The 25683-nt window shown below is 43.0% G+C and overlaps 1 protein-coding gene across 2 annotated transcripts in view; it reads right to left on the bottom strand.

Annotated features, from left to right (window-relative positions):
- LOC308390777 (signal transducer and activator of transcription 5B-like) overlaps positions 1-25683 on the bottom strand; it is a 54644-nt gene that overhangs the window by 15695 nt on the left and 13266 nt on the right. For both annotated transcript variants that reach the window (XM_080873048.1, XM_080873049.1), the window contains 9 exons: positions 25436-25613; positions 15221-15351; positions 13994-14145; positions 12538-12693; positions 11317-11496; positions 11136-11223; positions 9239-9361; positions 9029-9121; positions 8329-8535 (listed from right to left, as the gene is read on the bottom strand). In XM_080873048.1, coding sequence (XP_080729174.1) covers positions 8329-8535; positions 9029-9121; positions 9239-9361; positions 11136-11223; positions 11317-11496; positions 12538-12693; positions 13994-14145; positions 15221-15351; positions 25436-25613 — 1308 coding nt within the window. The remainder of the gene's footprint in view (positions 1-8328; positions 8536-9028; positions 9122-9238; positions 9362-11135; positions 11224-11316; positions 11497-12537; positions 12694-13993; positions 14146-15220; positions 15352-25435; positions 25614-25683) is intronic.

Raw genomic sequence — 25683 nt, 5'->3', positions numbered from 1 at the left:
CCGGTCAGTATCTGGTGTGACCACCATTTGCCTCATGCAGTGCAACACATCGTCGCATGGAGTCTATCAGATTGTATATTTTGTATAATTGTATATTTTTATATATTTTATTTATTGTTTACTCTATTTAATTTGTAAAATATGTGTACACACACACACACACACGTAGAAAAATATTTAGTATACACATCCAGAAATGCATATACTATTATATATTGTACATATATTTATTAGTTTCAGATGTAGCCATTCTTGTATTTTGCTTGTTTACATTATTGTATTTTGCACAACTCTGTTGCTTGTGAAGCTCGCACACAAGAATTTCACTCACATGTGCTGTACCAATGTACCTGCACATGTGATGTGACAATAAAAGTGATTTGATTTGATTTGATTTGAGATTGTCAATTGTGGCCTGTGGAATGTTGGTCCACTCCACTTCAATGGCTGTGCGAGGTTGTTGGATAGTCGTGGGAACTGGTACACGCTGTCGTATACGCCGGTCAAGCACATCCCGAACATGCTCAATGGGTGACATGTCCGGTGAGTATGCTGGCCATGCAAGAACTGGGACATTCTCAGCTGCCATCTGCCCTGAACAATGTGAACCATGATTCATCCGTGAAGCGCACACCTCTCCAACGTGCCAGACGCCATCGAATGTGAGCATTTGCCCACACAAGTCTGTTACGGCGACGAGCTGGAGTCAGGTCAAGACCCCGATGAGGACGACGGGCATGCAGTTGAGCGTCCCTGAGACGGTTTCTGACAGTTTGTGCAGAAATTGTTTGGTTGTGCAAACCAATTGTTCCAGCAGCTGTCTGGGTGGCTGGTCTCAGACGATCTTGGAGGTGAACCTGCTGGATGTGGAGGTCCTGGGCTGGTGTGGTTACACGAGGTCTGCGGTTGTGAGGCCGGTTGGATGTGCTGCCATATTCTCTGAAACGCCTGTGGAGACGGCTTATGGTTGAGAAATGAACATTCAATGCACGGGCGACAGATCTGGTTGACATTCCTGCTGTCAGCATGCCAATTGCACGCTCCCTCATTGCTTGTGGCATCTGTGGCATTTTGCTGTGAGACAAAACTGCACATTCCAGGGTGGCCTTTTGTTGTGGGCAGTCTGAGGTACACCTGTGCACTACTCATGATGTCAGATCAGCATCCTGATGTGGCACACCTGTGAGGTGGGATGGATTATCTCAATATAGCAGATGTGCCCACTACCACACATTTGGACTGATTTGTGACCACTGTTTGGGAGGGATGGTTATATTGTGTATCTGGAATGAATTTTAGGTCTCTAAGTCCATCCCATGAGGAATGGGAGCAAAAACAAAAGTGTTGCGTTTATATTTTTGTTCAGTGTAAATACAGGCCATTTACTGCTGCAAAAAGATTTATAGATGGAATAACTCTTCCTAAATTACATAATGAGGACAAAGAACGGCTTGATGCAGATATGTCTGAGATGGAGGTTCTCCGAGCCCTCAAGTGTTTACAAATTAATAAGATTCCCAGTCGATTATTATAAGGCTTTCTCTAATAAATGATTGACACCACTTACAAATATGATTAAAGAAGCTTTAGAAAATAATAAATTACCAGAATCATTGGAAATCGCAACAATCACAATACTCCTGAAACCGGGCAAGGACAAACAGATGTGACTCTTACAGACCCCTCAGCCTCTTAAATGCAGATTATAAAATATTATCTAAAGTAATTGCACTGAGATTGGAAGACATCATGACTAAGATAATACACACTGACCAAACAGGCTTCATTAAAAACAGGCACGGAGCAGATAATGTGCGACGTTTGCTCCATATACTGAACACTGCTCAAAAAAACCAAGACCCCCTGCTAACAATCTCCATGGACGCTAATGAAGCATGTGACAGGATTGAGCCAAGCTTTCTATTTCAGGCGATGGAAGCTATGGGCTTTGGAGAGAAGTTCACCTGTTATGTTAGGACACTTTTTAATGCCCCCAGAGCCAATATCACAACAAATGATGTGCTCTCAGGCACTTTCTCTTTAACCAGAGGCTGCAGACAAGCCTGTCCAAGCTCCCCTTGCTCTTCGCGATTGCGATTGAACCACTACCCGCTGCCATTCGTACTAGTGCCTCCATATCTGCAATCAAATTTGGCACAAGTGAACTTTCTCTATACGCAGATGACCTCCTACTGTACATAACGGACCCTCTTAAATCAATTCCCTCCTTAATGAAGTGTCTTAAAGAATAAAGTGCAGCCTCAGGATACAAGTTAAACTACACCAAAAGTGAGATCGTGCCATCAAATATACAAGACAGCCGTATTAGAGCTCTGACTGACCCATTACAGTGGTGTGATAATGGCTTCACGTACTTTGGTATACAAATTGGTAAATCCAAGGATCAAATATTCAAACTAAATTATATCAAACTGTTGAGCAAACCAAACTTAATATTCAGAGATGGATGGATTTTCCATTATCTCTCATAAGCAGAATTAATGTTATTAAAATGAACACGTTGCCTAAGTTCATTTACTTACTTCAATGTCTCCCTACAAAGGTTCCTAAAAGTTTCTTCAAAGAGCTTCATAAACTTATAACTTCTTTCATATGGCAAAAGAAAAATCCAAGACTCAAACTCTCCTCTTTACAGGCCCCATATTCAAGGGCAGGACTTAATTTACCAAACTTTAGGAACTGTTATCTTGCCTCCCAGTACCGATCAATTTGGATCTGGCTGCATGCAGAGAGCAGTGAGGTTCGATGGGTTCCAATAGAACAACATGAGGTGAACCCCCATTAAAAGATGTTCTATTTTTAGGTACAAAAAATGTCCAAGCTCACAAACTATTTGATATTAAACACCTTCTGCGTCTGGCAGGAATCCCCCTCACTTCTGAAAATAAATATCTCCTTTCTTAGAAGGACACCCCTATGGGGCAACCCTGACTTCTCTCATCATATTCCTGACCCAATACTGCAGGGATGGAAGGACAGAAATATTCTAACTGTTGCCGACTTATACAGTAATGATTCATTTATTGACTTTCAACAACTATCTACCTCGGGAGTTCAGTCATGTGATCTGTGTGTGTGTTTACATCCCTCCGAGGGCCGACGCAACAGCTGCCTGTGAGAAAATACACACAGTCACAGCAAGACTTCAGACACAAAACCCCGAGGCTTTCATTATTATATCTGGAGACTTTAACCATGCCACACTGGACTCTACTCTGGCTGCTTTTCACCAGTTTGTGAATTGTCCCACAAGGAGCAACAGGACAATTGACCTACTGTATGCTAATGTGAGAGATGCATACAGAGCCACCCCCCTCCCCCCACTAGGGAAGTCAGACCACAACCTGGTTTACCTACAGCCACAATACACACCCCTCGTCCAAAGGCAGCCTGTCACAACGCGCTCCATCCGGAGATGGACCCCAGAAAAGGAGGATGCTCTGAGAGACTGCTATGACACCACAGACTGGGATGTGCTCCTGAGCCCACATGGTGAGGACATAGAGGGGGCGACACACTGTCTTACAGACTACCTCAACTTTTGTGTGGACACAGTCGCCCCTGCTAAGACGGTACGGTGTTATCCTAATAACAAACCGTGGGTAACACAGGAAGTCAAAGCTGTCCTCAACATGAAGAAGAAGGCTTTCAGGAGCAAAGTGAAGGAGGAGATGAAGGCAGCACAGCGGGAGGTGAAACGCTGCCTGAGGGAAGCAAAGGACACCTACAGGAGGAAGGTGGAGCAGAAGTTGGAGAGGAACAATATGAGGGAGGTCTGGAATGGTGTGAAAACCATCACAGGCCACAACACCAAGAAAAGCACAGTGGGGGGGACTGTGGAGAAGGCAAACGAACTCAACAACTTCTTCAACAGGTTTGACCAGCCCACAACCCCCCCACCCTCACCCTCACCTTCACTACAGAGTCCTCTCCCCACTCTCCATCTCCCAGTGTCACAGTGGATCAGGTCAGGAGGCAACTGAGGAAGCTTCGCCCCAGAAAGGCAGCAGGCCCAGACAAGGTGTGTCCTAGGATGCTTAAGGCGTGTGCTGCTGAACTTGGGGAGCCGCTACAACGAGTCTTCAACCTCAGTCTGCGACTGGGGAGAGTGCCCACCCTATGGAAGACATCCTGCATCGTCCCGGTCCCCAAAAAGAACCGGCCCAATGAGCTGAATGACTTCCGACCGGTGGCACTGACGTCACATCTTATGAAGACTCTAGAGCGGCTCTTCCTCAACCTCCTCCGACCACAGGTACAACATGCCCAGGACCCACTACAGTTTGCATACAAGGCGGGTGTCGGAGTGGAGGATGCCATCCTGTACCTCCTACACAGAGCCCACTCACACCTGGATGGGGGAAAAGGCACGGTCAGGATCCTGTTTCTTGACTTTTCCAGTGCCTTTAATACCATCCGGCCCTGTATGCTTCAGGAAAAACTGAACAGGATGGAGGTGGACCCCTGCCTGGTGGCTTGGATCTCCGACTACCTCACCGACAGACCACAGTACGTCAGGCTGAAGGACATCACGTCTGACACTGTGGTCAGCAGCACAGGAGCACCACAGGGAACTGTGCTGTCCCCTCTTCTCTTCACCCTGTACACCTCTGACTTCTGCTACAACTCTGAATTATGCCATATTCAGAAGTTTGCAGACGACACAGCCATCATGGGGTGTATCTGGGATGATCAGGAAGAGGAGTACAGAAGTCTGGTGAGGAACTTTGTCGCATGGAGTCACACAAACCACCTGCAACTCAACACCTCAAAGACTAAGGAACTGGTTGTGGACTTCGGGAGGTCCAGAGAAGGTCCACTGCCAGTTCAGATAGAGGGGGAGGAGGTGGAGGTGGTCAACAAGTACAAGTACCTCGGGCTGTGGGTGGACAATAAACTGGACTGGTCATGCAACACAGAGCACCTGTATAAAAAAGCCCAAAGCCGACTGTACTTCCTCAGGAGGCTGAGGTCTTTTAACATCTGCAGGAAGCTCCTGAGGATGTTTTACCAGTCGGTGGTTGCTGGAGTACTTTTCTATGCTGTGGTGTGCTGGGGGAGCAGCACAGCAAAGAAGGACTCATCCAGGCTGGAGAAACTGATCAGGAGGGCTAGCTCTGTGGTCGGCATGAAGCTGGACACTCTGGTGACAGTGGCAGAGAAAAGGACATTAAAGAAACTGATGGACATTATGGACAATGCTGGGCATCCTCTGCACACGGCCATTAACAACCAGAAGAGTCTGTTCAGTGACAGGTTGCTTCTCCCCAAGACAAGAACTAACAGACTTAAAAACTCCTTTGTCCCACACGCCATCAGACTGTTTAACTCCTCTCTGGAGGGGAGAGGGAGGGGAGACAGGGGGACAAAGGAGGGGGGAACAACTAAGCTGTAGTGCCTCTTCACCTCACTGTGCAATACCTTGTGCAATACTTTTTGTAAATAGTCAACAGTGCAATAGACTCAATACTTGAAATGTGCAATTCACTTGTATTTTTATTTTTATTCCTATTTATTCTATTTATACCCTTTGTATATTTTATTTATATTTGTCTCTGTATTTATATATGTGTGTGTGTGTGTGTGTGTGTGTGTGTGTGTGTGTGTGTGTGTATATATATATATATATATATATATATATATATATATATATAATATTCTGTAACTCTGTAACTTCTGTCGGTGCTGTGCTTTTTTGGAAATCGAATTTCCCAGAGGAACCCACCCGAGGGATTAATAAAGTTCTATCTAATCTAATCTCTAATCTAAGAATTCAAACTCCCAGGACAAAGTTTCTTCAAATTGCTACAAACAAGAGAGCGGGTCAAGGAGAAATCCAAAGGGTTATTCCCCGAGATACCAAAAGAAACTCCTCTTGAAACGCATCTTTGCACCAAACCATGGAAGTCAATAAAAGGAATAGCATCTTCTATATATACTATTATCAATAAAAAGTTACCTGACCATAACAAAGCGTCGATAAAAAGAAAATGGGAGACAGACCTGGGCCATGTCTATGAAGAGGTAGAATGGCACCATTTATTGGAACAGGCACAGACCATGTTAATTTCTACAAAACAGGCAAATGCAATTTAACATACTTCATAGGATATATTACACCCCTTATACAGTGGGGCAAAAAAGTATTTAGTCAGCCACCGATTGTGCAAGTTCCCCCACTTAAAATGATGACAGAGGTCAGTAATTTGCACCAGAGGTACACTTCAACTGTGAGAGACAGAATGTGAAAAAAAAATCCATGAATCCACATGGTAGGATTTGTAAAGAATTTATTGGTAAATCAGGGTGGAAAATAAGTATTTGGTCACCTCAAACAAGGAAAATCTCTGGCTCTCACAGACCTGTAACGTCTTCTGTAAGAAGCTTTTCTGTCCCCCACTCGTTACCTGTATGAATGGCACCTGTTTGAACTCATCATCTGTATAAAAGACACCTGTCCACAGCCTCAAACAGTCAGACTCCAAACTCCGCCATGGCCAAGACCAAAGAGCTTTCGAAGGACACCAGGAAAAGTATTGTAGACCTGCACCAGACTGGGAAGAGTGAATCTACAATAGGCAAGCAGCTTGGTGTGAAAAAATCAACTGTGGGAGCAATCATCAGAAAATGGAAGACATACAAGACCACTGATAATCTCCCACGATCTGGGGCTCCACGCAAGATCTCATCCCGTGGGGTCAAAATGATCATGAGAACGGTGAGCAAAGATCCCAGAACCACACGGGGGGACCTGGTGAATGACCTGCAGAGAGCTGGGACCAAAGTAACAAAGGTCACCATCAGTAACACACTACAATGGCAGGGAATCAAATCCCGCAGTGCCAGACGTGTTCCGCTGCTGAAGCCAGTGCATGTCCAGGCCCGTCTGAAGTTTGCCAGAGAGCACATGGATGATACAGCAGAGGATTGGGAGAATGTCATGTGGTCAGATGAAACCAAAGTAGAACTTTTTGGTATAAACTCAACTCGTCGTGTTTGGAGGAAGAAGAATACTGAGTTGCATCCCAAGAACACCATACCTACTGTGAAGCATGGGGGTGGAAACATCATGCTATGGGGCTGTTTTTCTGCCAAGGGGACAGGACGACTGATCCGTGTTAAGGACAGAATGAATGGGGCCATGTATCGTGAGATTTTGAGCCAAAACCTCCTTCCATCAGTGAGAACTTTGAAGATGAGACGAGGCTGGGTCTTCCAACATGACAATGATCCAAAACACACCGCCCGGGCAACAAAGGAGTGGCTCCGTAAGAAGCATTTGAAAGCCCTGGAGTGGCCTAGCCAGTCTCCAGACCTCAACCCCATAGAAAATCTGTGGCGGGAGTTGAAAGTCCGTGTTGCTCGGCGACAGCCCCAAAACATCACTGCTCTCGAGAAGATCTGCATGGAGGAATGGGCCAAAATACCAGCTACTGTGTGTGCAAACCTGGTAAAGACCTATAGTAAACGTTTGACCTCTGTTATTGCCAACAAAGGTTATGTTACAAAGTATTGAGTTGTATTTTTGTTATTGACCAAATACTTATTTTCCACCCTGATTTACGAATAAATTCTTTACAAATCCTACCATGTGGATTCATGGATTTTTTTTCACATTCTGTCTCTCACAGTTGAAGTGTACCTCTGGTGCAAATTACTGACCTCTGTCATCATTTTAGGTGGGGGAACTTGCACAATCGGTGGCGACTAAATACTTTTTTCCCCCACTGTAGGTTACATAAAATTGATAATAATTATTCCCCCAAATGTCTGAGATGTAAGGTGACAGATGGTGATCTCCTGCACATGCTGCCCAGTGATAGAAGAGTCCTGGAGACGGGCCATTGAAACAATCTCAAGGGTAATGGGGACCCAAATCGGACTGGACCCAAAACTATGGATTATAGGTGACACAGGTTCTATCAACGTGAATTATCATAAGAAATATTTTATTTTAACTTGTGAGTAGTGCAGTGAAAAAATGTATTCGGCTACATTGGGAAGCTGAAAATTTGATGGGTTTTCTGTTTTGCTCACTTTTTTTTTGAGTTCTTTGTTTTTAAAATTCTTTCTGTAATTATCAATGTTGTTATGTTATTGTTATTATTATTATTATTATTATTGTATTTTCTGTGTTTGGTTTTCGGATGTCTGAGGTTATCCTTGAAAGGCCCTGAGTGCACCTGGGACTGCTTCTGTGGTCACAATGACCTGCCATGTTGTGGTTATTTGTTGATACTTGCTCTGTCCCATAGTTGTGAGCTTTCTGTTTGTTTGTTTTTGTTTGTTTTCCCAGGAGGGACTCACCCTGTTGAACTGGGCCCAGGATATGGTCATGCTGCGGTAGTCGTCAGAGTTGTTGCTGCTGCTTGAAAAAGCCTTCTGTGCAAGAAAGACCAGGTTGTCGTCTGACAGGCCACGCCCACTGTGCATCTCTGCCTTGTATTTCATATCGAGGGCCTCGCACAGCTGGGGCCACAGCACCTTCTCTGGCACAATGAACGGCACTCTGCCCTGATGAGAGGAGGAAAAAAGTTCAGCTTCCAACTGCATTTTATTTGTCTCCACATATTCACTGTTTATTTCAAAATATGTGGATTTATTCCAGGTCACAGAATAACACTGAGGCTGCGTGAGGACACGTCCGAGTATTTGGACAGCAGTGGAGCTCTATGGCAGAAAGAAACAGGACGAGATGGGTTAGTCAGCCTGGCACAGGTTCCACAGCATCATTAGTCTGTACAGAACATAGTTCTGTAGGCGTGAGGCCTTCCCTTCAGCAGAACCCCCAGTTTGTTGGCATTTCAGCTACATCTTATTTAATATACAGGCTGTAATTCTTAAGCTGTTCAAGTGAATTTTTTGTAAAATTCATTTGAACAGCTCAAAGCCTGCTCTTCAATCACAAGTCTGCTGTCGTGGCCTGCAGAGGAAAAACAACATAAATCGTGCTCAAACATTAAAGAAGGCACTGAGGTCACCAGCCAACGAGGGGCGGCCAACCTACCGGCTCAGCAAAGGCGTTGTCCCACAGGACCGTAGCTGTTGCGTTGTTGTCCTGGCTGCCGTGCACAATGACGACCACAGGCAGGGACAGAGTCTGCAGGTTACAGAAACACACCACAATTCAATTATAAACTCCAGTCTACTCTAGTAAATGTGGCTGCTCATGTTTAACTCATGTTTAAAAAAGATCAGACACGGAGACGGGGTTTACTTTGACGTGGAAGACCAGCTCGTTGCCCCCAATGCTAAACTGGGACTCAAACAGAACGGTAAACTTCTCCTCTGTCACGGACTCTGCACCTCGACGGTCCGAGCGTTTGATCCGCTTCAGTGACTGTGACACACAAACACGAACATTTAACCAGATTATCTGATTACAGTAAATGTTGTGACTCATAATCACATTCAGTCTGTCATTTATTTTGTCAGAGTGGATCTGTTACAGATGGATTTCCTCTATGCAGTCACAGTGAAGAGACAAAAATAAAAACATGCATATATCACATTTACATCTTCTGTTATGTCCTAACAGTCATCAACATTTATGCATACTGCACTGTGCCATAGAAACCGTTTAGTTTTAGAGTGACATTGGTCAAGAAAAGGAGACGTGTACCATCTTTAATCTGTGCTGTGTCGCTGTGGTTGCTCCCCACAAGATTTCAGACCGACAGGTGAAAAAACTGCAAAGGGCCGCTGATGGAGAGCTACAAACCACCGGGAATCAGCAGCTACAATTGTTTTAAAGTGCAGTAAGGCAGCGGTCTCCAACCTTTTTTGCGCCACGGACCGGTTTATGCCCGACAATATTTTCACGGACCGGCCTTTAAGGTGTCGCGGATAAATACAACGAAATAAAACTAGTACCGGTGCCGAAAAAAAGAAGATTTATTCATAACACACGTGAAAAGACCCAGGAAAACAGAGTTAATGATAAAAAACAATAACAAAATAACGCTGAAAACCAGACATTTCACACCTGAGCCTCAACTCTCGTGGCCCGGTACCGGTCCGAGGCCCGGGGGTTGGGGACCGCCGCAGTGAGGCACTCAGCCACCAAGACTCCACTGCTGAAGACAAACATGTTGAAGTGTGTTTAAAGTTTGCTGAACAACATTTAGACAAGTCTGTGTAATGCTGGGAGAATATAGTTTGGTCACATGAGACCAAAACTGGACTCTTTGAAGGCTGTAAACACACCGTGTTTGGGTGGCTTCACCCCAAAAACACCACAGCAACACTGAAGTCTGGAGGTGGGAGCATCCTGGTGGGGGGCTGTTTATTCAGCGTACAGCACTGAGACATTAAGTATACGTAACTCCAGGAAGGATGAATGGAGACATTGTTGATTAAAATCTGCTGCCATCTACCAGGATGATGAAGATGAAACAAGGATGGATGTTTCAGCAAGACCATGATCTCAAACACAGCCAATGGAAACTGTTGGTTTCAGAGAAATCAAGTAAAGCTGCTGGAACGGCCCAGCCAATCACCTGAGCCGAATCTGTGGGAAGGATCCACGGAGCATTCGGGATTTAGAGACCGTTTGTGTGGTGAGTGGGTCAAAGTCATGAGCAATGATGGGACTGGTTTCTCCATACAGAAGCTGCCATGAACTGTCATCACCAACATTTGTATAAAGTAATAAATAAATGTCCCTGTGTCACTTTGTATTATTACACAACTTCATCTGTGGTTTGATTCCTTTGCACGTCTGGATTGGAAGTGTTGTTACCGACATCTGGTGATAATTTCACATCAAAGCACCTTTAGAAATATATTTACTTAGAGAACTGCTGACGTGTTCAACGTTATTTTACCTGCTGTATATATATATTAGTTGAACTACGTAATCATGTCTGCTTCTTTTCATAAATCACTAAACCAACGTGAGCCTTTTTCAAAACGATCAAACGTTGAAGTATTTTCAGGACTTTAACCCTTTAAGTGCCAGATTAAACATTTGAACTACTGCATTATTTTTTTACCAAAGTTAAAAGCTTGAACACAGCCATCATGATCCCCAAATCAAAACAAAGAAAAAACCAAAACGTACAAAAATGCCCGAGAAACGCACAAGTGTAACAGCTTTATTTAGAGAGACTCACCATGTTTCTGAAGTGTGCACTGAGGGTGCCCGTGGCCTGGTGATACTCCATCACACAGTTGTTATTGAGGATTTCTCCACTGCTTTCACTGTTTAGGATTGAACATATTCTCACTGACTGTTCTTCAAAGCAATGATGATGACGTTAAAACGACATGTTTATGTCACCTGTACAGCCTCACCTGTGCGTACTCTCATTCTTCAGCAAAGCCTTGGCCTGCTGCTCACTAACAATGACAGCTTTGACCTGAGGTGGGTTCATGTGGACGTTGAGCTTCCCGCCCACCAGGAGGCAAACTGTGGCTGCAAATTTGGTCTGGGTTTTTAACACTTGGGGCGGCTGCTTTTCGATGATGAAGGTGCTGTGAAGAAGAGCGATAATGACATTACAGACACCATGCAGGATAAGCAAAGGCATTAAGTGACACAAACTCGGTATGTAAACGTGGGTTATGTTTCAGAAAGTCACTGACAGATGGTGAAGTACGAAGGTCCCAAACACACGTCAGTCTTCTGTCCTGAGACGTGCTGTGTTGCTCCTGGAGTCAAGCTGAGCCTCTCTTCCTGTTTGGGCCTTAAGGCTCGTGACGCTCCTCTGAACATGACGACCGCTCTGGGCTATACTCTGCTTCAGGTCTTTCAGCCTCAGATTACCCAGCTCCTTACTGAAGCTGACGTTGGCATGTCTGTCACAGCGCTGAGTCTTGTCAACCATCAATTTGTCTGGCAGTGTGAAGCTAACACTTTCACAGGTGGACCCTACGCTATGTGACACATCGTGTTGTGGAGAGACGCGTATAACTCTCCAGTAGTCAGCAGATGTTTGTGTGGATCCTTCACTGTTAGGATTCTTTGTTGTCATTTTCAGTTTCTAGATCATTAGTTTCAGACGTCCTGTTGTACATCTTTTCCATCCAGGACCTCTCTGTCAAACTGCCTTTCTGCACCTGTGAGCCAACCAACACTCTTCCAGGTCACCCACTAACTGGAAGGCTGGTGATACCATCCCAGTCTACTCCAGTCTGCATGCCAAATATCTCTGGGCAAGATACTAAGCCCATGTTGCTCTCCGATGCAAACATCGGCGTATGAATGTTAGCTAGGAAGCGCTGAGAAACAGTGTAGAGTGCTCAGAGTAGAACACCACTACGGAAGAAACGGTCCATTTACCAATGCTTCATCTTGCCTACCAGCCTTTTTCTCCATGGACAGCTCTCTGCAAACATTCTTTACACAGTATACTTGGACATATTTTTTATTTTAATTAGTTTGAAAGTGGTGTTAAGAGTCTGTAACGCCAAGTCTCCACCTCTTACAATTGTCACCATATCAAGCTCTTAAGTTTCTCCTGACCACATCTGAAGAGGATGGAGCCTCTGTAATCTGGTTTGAATTTTCCTCACCTGGTAACCAGGGCAGAGATGATGTCAGTGATGTCAGCATTCAGTTTGCTCAGCAGCTCTACCATGGGCCCCGGCAGAGGAAGCTGCTGGGTGAGATGTTCACAGCGTCGGATCTGCTGTCGGTTCTGCCAGATCAGATCAGCCAGCTTCTCACACCTGAGCAACAAGGAAGCAGAAGGATCACCAGAGATCACCGGCCACATACATCGAGTGGGGCGAACCGCTGATACTGTCCTTTACATCAGCGTAAAGGCATTTATCATAACATTTAACAGATGTTTGTAACATCAGAAAAATAAGATCAATTTCAACAGTAAGTCTCAGTTTCTTTCATGATAAATGTGTAAAAAGACAGAAGTCTGAGCCTGTCCTGTATTCATTCACACGTTTTTGTGGATTCACAGATTTATTTGTAACTGTAAATGGTAAATATGCAGAATCTTATAAAACATATTCTACTCCACCTGAGCCCTCAAAGAGCTTTGCACAACATTCACCCATGCAAGCACTTGTTTCTACGTTTAAGTGCTCATTCACACACAGTCACACTCCAACAGATGCACTACAGAGCAACTTGGGGTTAATATGGACAGAATGTCTTTTTTATATCATGATGACCTAAAAGACCTGCCTGACAGAATGAAACAGGTCACACCACGATCCAAAGAAACAGATGAGAGCCAATCTATGAGTCTGGAAAGAGTGAAAAAGCCGTCTCTAAGGCTCTGGTACTTCACTGAACCATGGATAGAGCCATTATCCACACATGGAGAAAACGTGGAGCAGGTGTAAACATTCCCAGGAATGGTTGGCTAACCAAAGAGCACACCAATGACTTATCCAGGAGGTTACAGAAGAACATCATCTAAAGAACGGCGGGACTCACTGTCTCAGTGAAGGTTAGAGCTCAACAATAAGAGACTGCGCACAAGTTGGAGTGGCCTAATAAATAAAATCCAGTCTCAAATACGACCAAGATGCTTTAGCATGAACCATTCAGCCATTCATGCTGAAGAAACCCTCCAGTGTGTCTGTATTAAGATAACTCCAAAACTCCTCCACAGAGATGTGAAAGGTTAATTGGCCGTCAGCACAGATCTTGCTGCAGAGGCTGGACAACCAGTTATTAGCTTTAAAGTGCCAGCTACTCTTTTCCTACAGGGTCAGTTTGGATAAATCGAATCATCTCTATTTTGTACTTACTTATTTTCTGATATATATCTGATTATATTTGTCTTACATCTACATTTGTTTGATGACCTGAAACATTTATGTGACAAATATGCATAAAACTAAACAAACAAAGTAAAAAGGGGGAAAATCCTAAACTCGTGTGTTATGTCCTAATCACTGTCATTACTGAACAACAACTCTCCACATGTTTACACTATTACAAAAACAGCTGTTGGAGTTGGTAAAATTATATTTTAATGCGTGAATGTAAAACAACAATTACCAGGACTGCAGAACATCCAGCCCCCCCTCATTAGGACCCCCATTGCCAGCCAGCTGTTGCCTCCTCTTCCACTGAATGAGCTCCTCATCCAGGATCACAGTCTGCTGTTTCCTCAGCAGGCCCAAGGTCTTCTGGTGCTGTTCTGCCAGGTCCTGCCAAAGTACAGCCACACACTGAGAAACAAGTGCGTATGAAAAATATAACTCTGTAAATTACAGATTAACATGGCGCCAGTGTGTCTTTTATAGTTGTGTGCTAAAAGCTTGACCCTTCCTTATTCCCCCGTTTTGCTTATTAGGAAGCAGACTTTGAAAGAATTGTTTAAAGACCTTTCAAATGTGTTCTTTAGACTGTTTTTTCACTTATCTGGATCATTCACTCCTAACATGAGAGAGTGTTGTCTCTACATATAACAGACAAACAGTGTTAAGTTCTTTCTTTAGGTGCTTTGCTACTGGCAGCCAAAGGTGGTCCTACCAAATCTCAAGCATCGTAAAACTGTAAGCTCAGTTTTGCCTTATCAATTGTATTAGGCTGATATTTATTGATGTAGAGTCACACAGGCCTAATGGAGTTATTTTGTAATTTTGGCTTAAAGTTTAAAAGATAATTGTTCCTTTCAGGAACACTGGAGTTTTCCTTCTAGCCCACAATGATTGAGGAGTATCATTGCGCTGAGCGCACGTGGTCAGATCTAAGCAGACATCTGACAGCAGTTCACTGAATGGGCCGTGGGAGTCGTCTTCAAACCAGAGACAGCATTTTTTCATTGTTGTTATTTTTTAACTGTAGAGATTATCACAGCACTTACACAACCTGTATAGAAAATGTTGCATCTGGTCAAGTTTCAACTGCATTTTATCTGCATGTGTTTCTTGTGCTTTGCTACAGGCTGCTGAAGCAGAAGCTGTTTTAGGTAGTAAAAGTCACTGCAGGCTGCCATGTAGCTGCTGCTGCAGCTCTTTCAGACGCGCCCCAGCTCGTCTCCTTGCACCACTAGATATATCAACGATATCATGGTATGACATTTTATATCAGGGGTATTTTCATACTGGCATTACCGTGGATGTGACACAGCACGACCCTAGCTTACACAACTAAATGCACTGAGCTGCTGCCAAATGATTGCCTAATTAGATACCAAGAGCAACAAGAAATGGAGGGAGGGAGGGGGAGGGAGATCTTCTGATACCCATTCTGAAGTGTATGTGTGATGTGTCTCCATACAAGCCTGTATTTCTGTAGTGTGCTGGCCTCTCTGGCGAGCCAGGCCTCCACAGTGGCTCGCTTGCTCTGCAGGGTTGTTTCCCGCTGGGTGCGCTCAGTTGGAGCCAGTGAAGACAAGCTGCTCAGCTGGGCTGACAAAGCAAGACGTAGGAGATGTTAAACACGATCACAATTAATCAACACATGCAGCTTTGTACAAATGTGTGTGACGCAGCATCTGTTTCCATAAACCTGCTGCTACTTAGTCACCGAGAGCTGATTAAGATTTAAGTCAATTTATAGCCACAGATCATAGAACAAATGTTAGGACACTTTATCAAATTTAAATAAAAACAGAATGCAATGTTTTGGAAATCTAAATCCACATTTTATTACAAATAGAACAAAGAATATAAATCAAATGTTTCAACTGAGCAAATCTATGAAAAAATTAGCTCATTTTGAATTTGAAAAAACCAAAAACCACGCTGGACTTCAGAGAGGACTGTTGTCCCTTTCTTCTCTGAAGAGGCTTTTCGCTGCTTTGCCATATTTTTCATTTCATGGTGTATCAGATGTTTCGGGTCAGTCAAAGGTCTGGACTGCAGGCAGTTCAACACCTGCACTCTTCTATGAAGCTGTGCTGCTGGAACAGCTGCAGTATGTGGTTCAGTATTGTCCCTCCCACCTTTATTTCAAAGGCCTCGGTAGAGCAGCTCATCTACTAATCAAAGCTTGGTGGTTCAACTCCAGGCTGCTTCAGTCTGTATATCTAATATCCTATAATATCCTTAGGCAAGATACTTCAATGTACCCATCATTGAATGTGTGCACATGTTAGCACTTCAGCATAGAACAAAAGGACATGTATGAATGTGTGATGCCTTGCAGTTCTCCAGAGGCCTGGTAATGAACTCATCATTTGATTCAGGTGTGTTGACCCAGGGTGAGATCTAAACCTGCAGGATACTGGCCCTCGCGGCCTGGAGTTGCTCACTCCTGCTTTAAACCCTAACCTGTCACCGGCGATGGGTTGGGGTTTAAAGGGGTATAAACATGCTATATAAGAAACAGTCAATAGAGTCAGAGACAACAACACACAGACAACTTCTGCAAGTGTTCCTGAGTTCATGACAGTTTTATGACAGAATCATGTCTGTTTTTAATTCAGTGCTGTCTGAAGATCCACCACCCGTCTGATTGGCAGACAACCTGTTCTAGCACCTGAGCCGAATCATGAGTCTTTTGACAATATTATTACTAGAGATGGCACGATACCACTTTTTAATGTCCGATACCGATATCATAAATTTGGATATCTGCCGATACCGATATGAATCCGATATATTTTGTGATCAATAAAACTATTTTTTATAAATATATTGCTGCATTTTGTATAAGTTCATACTCACGTTTTAAAAAAAAAAACAAGAGTCTGATAATTTCACCTCCTCACTACGTACGACTCTGGATACTGTAGCTCCTGTGAAAACTAAGGCCTCTAATCAGAAGTACCTGACTCCGTGGTATAATTCTCAAACACGTACCCTAAAGCAGATGACTCGTAAGCTGGAGAGGAAATGGCGTGTCACAAATTTAGAGGATCATCATTTAGCCTGGAGAAATAGTTTGCTGCTTTATAAGAAAGCCCTCCGCAAAGCCAGAACATCTTACTATTCATCACTGATTGAAGAAAATAAGAACAACCCCAGGTTTCTCTTCAGCTCTGTAGCCAGGCTGACAAAAAGTCAGAGCTCTTTTGAGCCAACAATCCCTTTAATGTTAACTAGTAATGACTTCATGAACTTCTTCACAAATAAAATTTTTATCATTAGAGAAAAAATTACCAGTAATCATCCCACAGATGTAATATTATCTACACCTACTCTTAGTACCATTCATGTTAAGTTAGACTCTTTTTCTCCAATTGATCTTTCTGAGTTAACTTCAATAATTACTTCCTCCAAACCATCAACCTGTCTTTTAGACCCCATTCCTACAAAACTGCTCAAAGAAGTCCTGCCATTAATTAATGCTTCGATCTTAAATATGATCAACTATCTCTAATAATCGGCTATGTACCACAGGCCTTCAAGGTGGCTGTAGTTAAACCTTTACTCAAAAAGCATCTCTAGACCCAGCAGTCTTAGCTAATTATAGGCCAATCTCCAACCTTCCTTTCATATCAAACATCCTTGAAAGAGTAGTTGTCAAACAGCTAACAGATCATCTGCAGAGGCTTATTTGAAGAGTTTCAGTCAGGTTTCAGAGCTCATCACAGCACAGAAACAGCTTTAGTGAAGGTTACAAATGATCTTCTTATGGCCTCTGACAGTGGACTCATCTCTGTGCTTGTCCTGCTAGACCTCAGTGCAGCGTTCGATACTGTCGACCATAATATCCTATTAGAGCGATTAGAACATGCTGTAGGTATTACAGGTACTGCACTGCAGTGGTTTGTATCATATCTATCTAATAGACTCCAATTTGTTCATGTAAATGGAGAGTCCTCTTCACACACTGAGGTTAATTATGGAGTTCCACAGGGTTCAGTGCTAGGACCAATTCTGTTTACATTATACATGCTTCCCTTAGGCAGTATCATTAGAAGACATAGCATACATTTACACTGCTATGCTGATGACACCCAGCTCTATCTGTCCATGAAGCCAGATAACACACAGACATAAAGACCTGGATGGCCGCTAACTTTCTGCTCCTTATTCAGATCAAACTGAGGTTATTGTACTCGGCCCTGAAAAGCTTAGAAATATGATATCTAACCAGATTCTTACTCTGGATGGCATTACCTTGGCCTCCAGTAACACTGTGAGGAACCTTGGAGTCATTTTTGACCAGGACATGTCCTTCAACGCACATATTAAACAGATATGTAAGACTGCTTTCTTCCATTTGTGCAACATCTCTAAAGTTAGAAATATCCTGTCTCAGAGTGACGCTGAAAAACTAGTTCATGCATTTATTACTTCAGGCTGGACGACTCATTATTCATTATTATCAGGAAGTCCTAAAAACTCCCTGAAAAGCCTTCAGCTAATCCAAAATGCTGCAGCAAGAGTCCTGACAGGGACTAGAAAGAGAGAGCATATTTCTCCTGTTTTGGCTTCCCTTCATTGGCTTCCTGTTAAATCCAGAATTCAAAATCCTGCTCCTCACATACAAGGTCTTAAATAATCAGGCCCCATCTTATCTTAATGACCTTGTAGTACCATATCACCCTGTTAGAGCACTTCGCTCTCGCTCTGCAGGCCTACTTGTTGTTCCTAGAGTATTTAAAAGTAGAATGGGAGGCAGAGCCTTCAGTTTTCAGGCCCCTCTTCTGTGGAACCAGCTTCCAGTTTGGATTCAGGAGACAGACACTATCTCTACTTTCAAGATTAGGCTTCAAACTTTCCTTTTTGCTAAAGCATATAGTTAGGGCTGGACCAGGTGACCCTGAATCCGCCCTTAGTTATGCTGCAATAGACGTAGGCTGCTGGGGATTCCCATGATGCACTGAGTTTTTCCTTTCCAGTCACCTTTCTCACTCACTATGTATTAACAGACCTCTCTGCATTGAATCATATCTGTTATTAACCTCTGTCTCTCTTCCACAGCATGTCTTTTATCCTGTCTTCCTTCTCTCATTCCAACCAATCACAGCAGATGGCCCCGCCCCTCCCTGAGCCTGGTTCTGCTGGAGGTTTCTTCCTGTTAAAAGGGAGTTTTTCCTTCCCACTGTCACCAAAGTGCTTGCTCATAGGGGGTCATATGATTGTTGGGTTTTTCTCTGTATCTATGAAGCGCCTTGAGGCAACTTTTGTTGTGATTTGGCGCTATATAAATACGGACGATCTGATATCCTCGTGTTGGCGTTGTTCCCACATCATCATAATAAATGTTGTTCCAAGTTCAACATTGCAAGTGACCAATCACCTTCTTGTGACGTCATACTTCTGCGACTTCGAAATACCCACCTTAAAACAAATTTTCTTCACTTGTGCCCGCCTCTGTCTGTCAATCCAGCGCTCCGCTTCACTTGCGAGAAACCGCCGCCTGTCTGCCGAATTTGTAGTTCTTTTAGGATACGTTTTAAACGGTAAGCATTATACATATGTTCCTCACTTGGCTTGCTGTTTGTTTGCTAGTGATAGGCTACTTGACAACAGCATTAGCTAACCAGTGTTCTCTAGACCAGCGTTCCCCAACTTTTTTGGTGTTTCGTGGCCCGGGGGTTGGGTCAGGCAAAATTGCAGGGACACTGTGTAATTGTTGTCCCTGGGAGACTGTGTAATTAAAACATTAACACGATGGCCCAGGACAAATTTGTAAATTTCTGGATTACTGTTAATCTCCATAGAATCAAGAACTCATGTCCAGTTTCACAGCTATGGACCAGTTAATTATGTTTCCAGGTGATATTTTGATTCACAGAACCATTGGTCTAGGCCTTTTAGTTCAAATTCTATTCACTTATGTTTGTAAAATGATCAGGGAAGCTACTGCAATGTTGCCTGACAACATTTTTATGACAGCTATATTCACCTGTACATTTATTATATATTATAATACATTGACACGCAATTCTCTGGAGAACACTGGTTCGCAAGTAGCCTATCACTAGCAAACAAACAGCTATCCATTTCAGCCATTTCAAGGAAAATATATGTATAATGCTTACTGTTTATTAAAGAAAAGTATCTTGAGTGGAATTCAAATTGCTGGATCGGCGGACAAAAGCCGTTTTCTCGAAGAACATTTGTTTTTGAAGGCGGGTATTTTTTGAAGTCGCAAAAGTATGATGTCACAAGAAGGTGATTGGTCACTTGTAATGTGGACCCTGGAAAAACATTAATTATGATGATGTGGGAACAACGCCAACACGAGGATATCAGATTGTCCATATAAATACAATTGAATTGAAATTGAATTGAAGCTATTCTGTTATACCTGCATGCAAAAAATACACTGCACCCAAAACATTTTATAGTTCAGCATCACTGATCAATCTAATAAATTTAAACCTACACCATCCTCCCTATTCTGGTATTTTAAAGAGTACTTACCTACCTAACTAATAGGGTTAACTAATAGTATTAGGGAACCACCCCCCACCCTTAATTGATGTAATCAACTTTAATTTAATGCAAGTGTAAAACAAATGGACAGAAATAAATTATTTTTCTACAATAATTAAATAGATTCAACATCTTTCTTCAACAGAACTGCAGACTGCACAGATGGTATCTTCCCAAAGGAAAAAGTACTATAGCTTACTAGGGTATATTAGACTTAACAGTTACTATATACAGTAATGGACTTCTATACATTTAATCAGATAACCACTTTTGTTGTAAGATTCAGATAATTATTTATTCAAAGTTTTAAATGACATAACAAAGAAAAGTATTTCCTTGTGCCCCCCTCTCCCTGTTAATGCCCTACCTGGGCCCCTGGCAAAACTTTGCTAGACCCGCCCCTGCACAGTTGCCAGCTGTCAGCTACATAGAAAAGGATCCTGGTGTTATTTGTCTCTCAGAAACAGTTCATAACTTCCTTTCAACTCATTCATGTCACCTAAAAGGTAAACCTGTTTCTCCATCACCAGTTCAGCTCTGATGATCCAGTAAGGACATCTCCTGGTTTCATCTTCATGTTTCCCTCTCACCACATAAACAAACCGACATCATGACCAGCAACTTTACAGCTGTGGCTCCAGCAAACATCAGCTGATACTAGAAAGTAGTATTAAATAAATTCTAACAACAGCTGATCAAGCTTAAACGTGCTGCTGTTGTCTATCCGCTGGTCTCCTCTTTCTAGAGAAAAGTGGGCGATAAACAAACAAGAAAGACTGGACTTGCGGCAGAAAAGCCGATCAGCTGATCATTGATCAATTTCTTGTTTGAAGTAATAAAAGTAAGAGGGCAGCACGGTGGTTAGCACTGTTGCCGCACAGCAAGAAGGTCCTGAGTTCAATTCCACCATCAGGCCGGGGTCTTTCTGTGTGGAGTTAGCATGTTCTCCCCGTGTTTGCGTGGGTTCCCTCCGGGTACTCCGGCTTCCTCCCACCGTCCAAAGACATGCAGCTTGTGGGGATAGGTTAACTGGATAATCCAAATTGCCACTAGGTGTGAATGTGTGAGTGAAAGTGAGTGCGAATGGTTGTCTGTCCCTGTGTGTTGGCCCTGCGACAGACTGGCGACCTGTCCAGGGTGTACCCCGCCTCTCGCCCTATGACAGCTGGGATAGGCTCCAGCGACCCTGAAAAGGATAAGCGGAAGCGAATGGATGGATGGATGGATGGAAGTAATAAGAGGAGAGGGAGGGGAGAGAATGAGAGAAGTAGATACAACTGCGCAGCAAAGGCAGAATAACTCCAGCTTTGTGTCCATTTTTTAATTCTAGCTGAAGTCCAGGACAAATCGCTTCCTTTTCACCTCAGTATGGAGCTCCGATGGCCAGTCCAGCTGTGGCTCCATATATCAGCTGTTAAGCTTAACATGGAAATACTCTGCAAACATTCAGGGATGAACTTACACACTCGCTTCACTTCTCTGGGATAGTCTGTGAAGGTTCTCAGTCATCCAGGTCATCGTAGTCAAAGGAGCTTGCAAAGAAAAGCGTCTGGACTTCTTTAAGTTACTTGAAGACGTTTCACCTCTCATCCGAGAAGCTTCTTCAGTTCTAAGGTCAAATGGTGGAGAGTCCCAGATATAAACCTAGTGGGAGTGACCCCCCACAGAGGGACAAAAGGACCCCCTGATGATCCTCTAATCACCTGAGCCAAGGTGTGAAACTGGGTGTGGGTCCCAATCAGCCAGAGTTTCGGGTGAGCTCATTGTGAAACCTGGCCCCACCTTATCATGCGAATTCCTGAGGTCAGATGGCCCAGGATGTGAGTGGGCGTTAAGGCGTCTGGGGAGGATCTCAAAACTGGATTATAGATGGCAGAGAGTTGGTGTCGTAAACCACCGCCTCTGTTCAAAGATGGTCGCTCACAGTGGACATAGATGCTTCTTTCACTCCTCTTTCAAACCATCTGTCCTCTCTGTCCAAAATGTGAACATTGGCATCCTCGAAAGAGTGTCCTTTATCCTTAAGATGCAGATGGACTGCTGAGTCTTGTCCTGTGGATGTGGCTCTTCTGTGTTGTGCCATGCGCTTGTGAAGTGGCTGTTTTGGTCTCTCCAATGTAGAGGTCTGAGCATTCCTCGCTGCACTGTACAGCATACACAAACTTAACAATGTGGTGTATGTGCTACACGGCGCTCAAAAATCTGCCAAAAATGTTTTAGTACGACTTTGGTTGCTATGAAGTCGCACCGCTTGTTGGATTGTTGGAGCTTTACGGCTGCCATAGTCAGGAGGTAGTCAGGAGCCTCGCTGAGGAATCTGAGTCCTAAACTCCGTAAATTCAGGTCCCAAAGTCAAACGAACACTGCAGCATCACTGAGAGTTAAAAACTGTCTAAATTATTTCACCTTAATAAAATGATCAGCATTGCTGCTTTACCAGGTGTAACAAGTAAGTTTAACATCCAGGCATCCATGAAAACAGGATTTATTACATTTAACAGAGTTAGAAGTTAGCAGGAAGTTAGCTCGATTCCACCTAAACATGATGTAGCATGTTCTGACCAGTGTTGGTCAAATTACTTGAAAAAAGTAATCAGTAACTAATTACTGATTACTTCCCCAAAAAAGTAATCCCGTTACTTTACTGATTACTTATTTTCATAAGTAATTAATTACTTAGTTACTTAGTTACTTTTTAAAAACACGATTTACAACCTGAAGAGGTGATAAAGCGATAGATCTTTCAGCCCAATTCTACTTTTTCTACATAATCCATCATATAAAATGTAATCAAATGGAAAAGTCTCTTTTTAAAACTTGTTTTATTAGTTTTAAGCTTTTAACTTTATGCATCAAGCAAAAATTTAATTATATGCAACATTCTCTGACTGGAAGAAATTTGTTTAACATTTAAACCTATTTTCTGCACATTCCAGCACATAATTTTTTTTGTGTGTGTTTACACTCACTCTTTCAAATAGATGCAAGTAAAACACAGCAGAAAATAAATAAAGTCAAAGACTCAGCGGTCCTGTTGCTCTATTTTCACCTGTAAAGCAGGAGTGGGGCAGGCGGAGGTTTACCCTGGTGCAGGTGTGCCGCGGTCAGTGGAAGAATCCGCGAGTTTCTCTGTGAGTTTCCCATTACGTCGTAGCTACTCGGTGCTTGCTTGGAAGTTTAGGGGTTTTTTCTCTGTAAAAAGAAGTTTTCTTCCCACGCACAGCGGACACTAATGTTTTTGTCACTTTTTATGGAATCAAACTCAAAGTAAGGTCAGTACTTCCACGCTTTAAACGCTGCACGCTCATACTCTCTCCTGCACTCGATATGTGATCCATTGTTGATCTGCACACAGCTGTTGTCACGAACGTCGCACTCGCTTACGTCACTGTCATGAGACATTCTCGCAAAGAAATCACGGTTTTAGTAACGCAGTAACGCAGCGTTCCTATGGGAAAGTAACGGTAATCTAATTACCGTTTTTGCAATAGTAATCCCTTACTTTACCCGTTACTCGGAAAAAGTAATCGGATTACAGTAACGCGTTACTTGTAACGCGTTACTGCCCATCTCTGGTTCTGACTGAGAGATTTCTGAAAAATTCAAACGTACAGCTCTGCTATCACTTCCAACATAAATGAAGACAGGAAACTAAACAGCAGTGACGTTTGTAGGGTTACTGAAGTTGGGCTAGCTGGTATATAATGATGTGCTACCTGATCGCTAGCGACACAGCTATGTTAGCATAAACAGTGAAGCTGGAGGATGAACACTAACACTTTTCCACTCGATAAAAGTTAACGTGAAGGTTCCTGATGGTTAGAGACAAATGCAATCGCATGGCAGGATGCTGTAAACGGACCAAACTTCAGTCAGGAGAACAACTGAGATAATCCATCCACAGTACGAAGTTAGTGATTCATATACTACAACAACATGGGAATAGAGCAGCTGTGATAGAATACAGCGTTAATGAATCAGTGGTACAGAAATGGAGGAAGCACGAAGAATGAGTTGGGGAAAGTTTGACTTATCTGACTGTTTTGTTTTGCTTTATGCGCCTTATGGTCCAAAAAAATACGGTACCTCTGACAAGAAAGGCTAATTTCTGCTATTCAACACCGAAGAAATTTCAACTTTCACAAAATAATGCCAAATTGCAACACTTAGCTCTTTCTCTAATAAAAACAATGTAACTTTGTGAAAAAGAGAAAAGTTTCTATTGAGATTTCAGTTTTTTTACAACTACAAAAACAAAAAAACTGGACAGTCAATGAGCTACCAGAACATTTTCTGTAATTTTACACGTTTATTTCGTACAGTCCAAAGAGTCGTGCTGACAGATTTCCTTCTTTGTCACAGCAGATTTACCTTCATCATGTAGAAAAACAGTTAAATATGTGACTTCTTTACAATGACAGAAAACAGAGTCATGAGTCCGGCCCGCTTCAGATCAAATCGAGCTGTATGTGGCTCTCAGTGTAAATCCTGACAGCCCTGCTGTAGATGATGAGATATGAAAGTCTTTACAATTTTACACTGAGGACAATTTTTGACGGGTTTTTTGGCGTGGAGCTTCAAAGATCTGATTCTGATTCTCTCAACTTTTAAGAATTTCAGCTTAGCAAAAATTTAATATGAGGTCAGCAGTACACTGTAGGTGTCCTGTTTTAGGATCATATATTAAATTTTAGAACTAGAATAACAAAATTTATCACTGATGTGAAAGACAGACTTTGGGCCCTCCTGTTATTCACGGAGGTCAGAGCGATGGTCCAGTGAAGGTCATAGCTGCTCCGGAGCAGGTTAGGTTCAAGTCCAAAGAGTCTAATTAAAATGAACTGATATTTTGTTTTAATTACACATTTTCTCCATTTAAACATCTGATATGCTGTTTATGTTTGATTGAGCAATGTGGTTGCAGTTTTCTTTAGTCTTCAGTAAATTAACTTTTTGTGGATATTGTCTAAAGAGAAAGAGACAGGGATAGGGAGAAAGAGCTCCGAGTGTGATGCAAACAGTTACAGGTTGTTGTGTTCTGGTGGGAAAACCAGCAGAACTTAAAGAATAGATTCAAATCTAAAATGGTTCCAGTTGTACTGGTGGGCTTATTTGCTTCTACATTCTTACCACTTGTGTTTCTCTCTCTCCTCCTTACCTTGAATGCGCATGTTCTCCTGGTACTGGATGATGAAGTACTCCTGGCTCTGCTGCAGCTTTCTCAGTTCATTCTCAGTTTCCTGTGTGGCTAGTCGGAGCTCCTCAAAGGCCTGGTTGATCTGCTGGTGGCGCTGTGATAGCGTGTCCATGGCCTGGCTCCCACTTCCACTGCTGGCCTAGACACCAAACAGATGATGAAGGCTTAAAACAAAATCAGGACAAAATCTGCTCCCAAAACTCTTATTT

This window comes from Rhamphochromis sp. 'chilingali' (assembly GCF_963969265.1).
Source record: "Rhamphochromis sp. 'chilingali' genome assembly, chromosome: 22".
Taxonomy (NCBI): domain Eukaryota; kingdom Metazoa; phylum Chordata; class Actinopteri; order Cichliformes; family Cichlidae; genus Rhamphochromis; species Rhamphochromis sp. 'chilingali'.
Note: the sequence above shows the minus strand (reverse complement) of the source record. Positions and strands in the feature narration are given on the sequence as shown.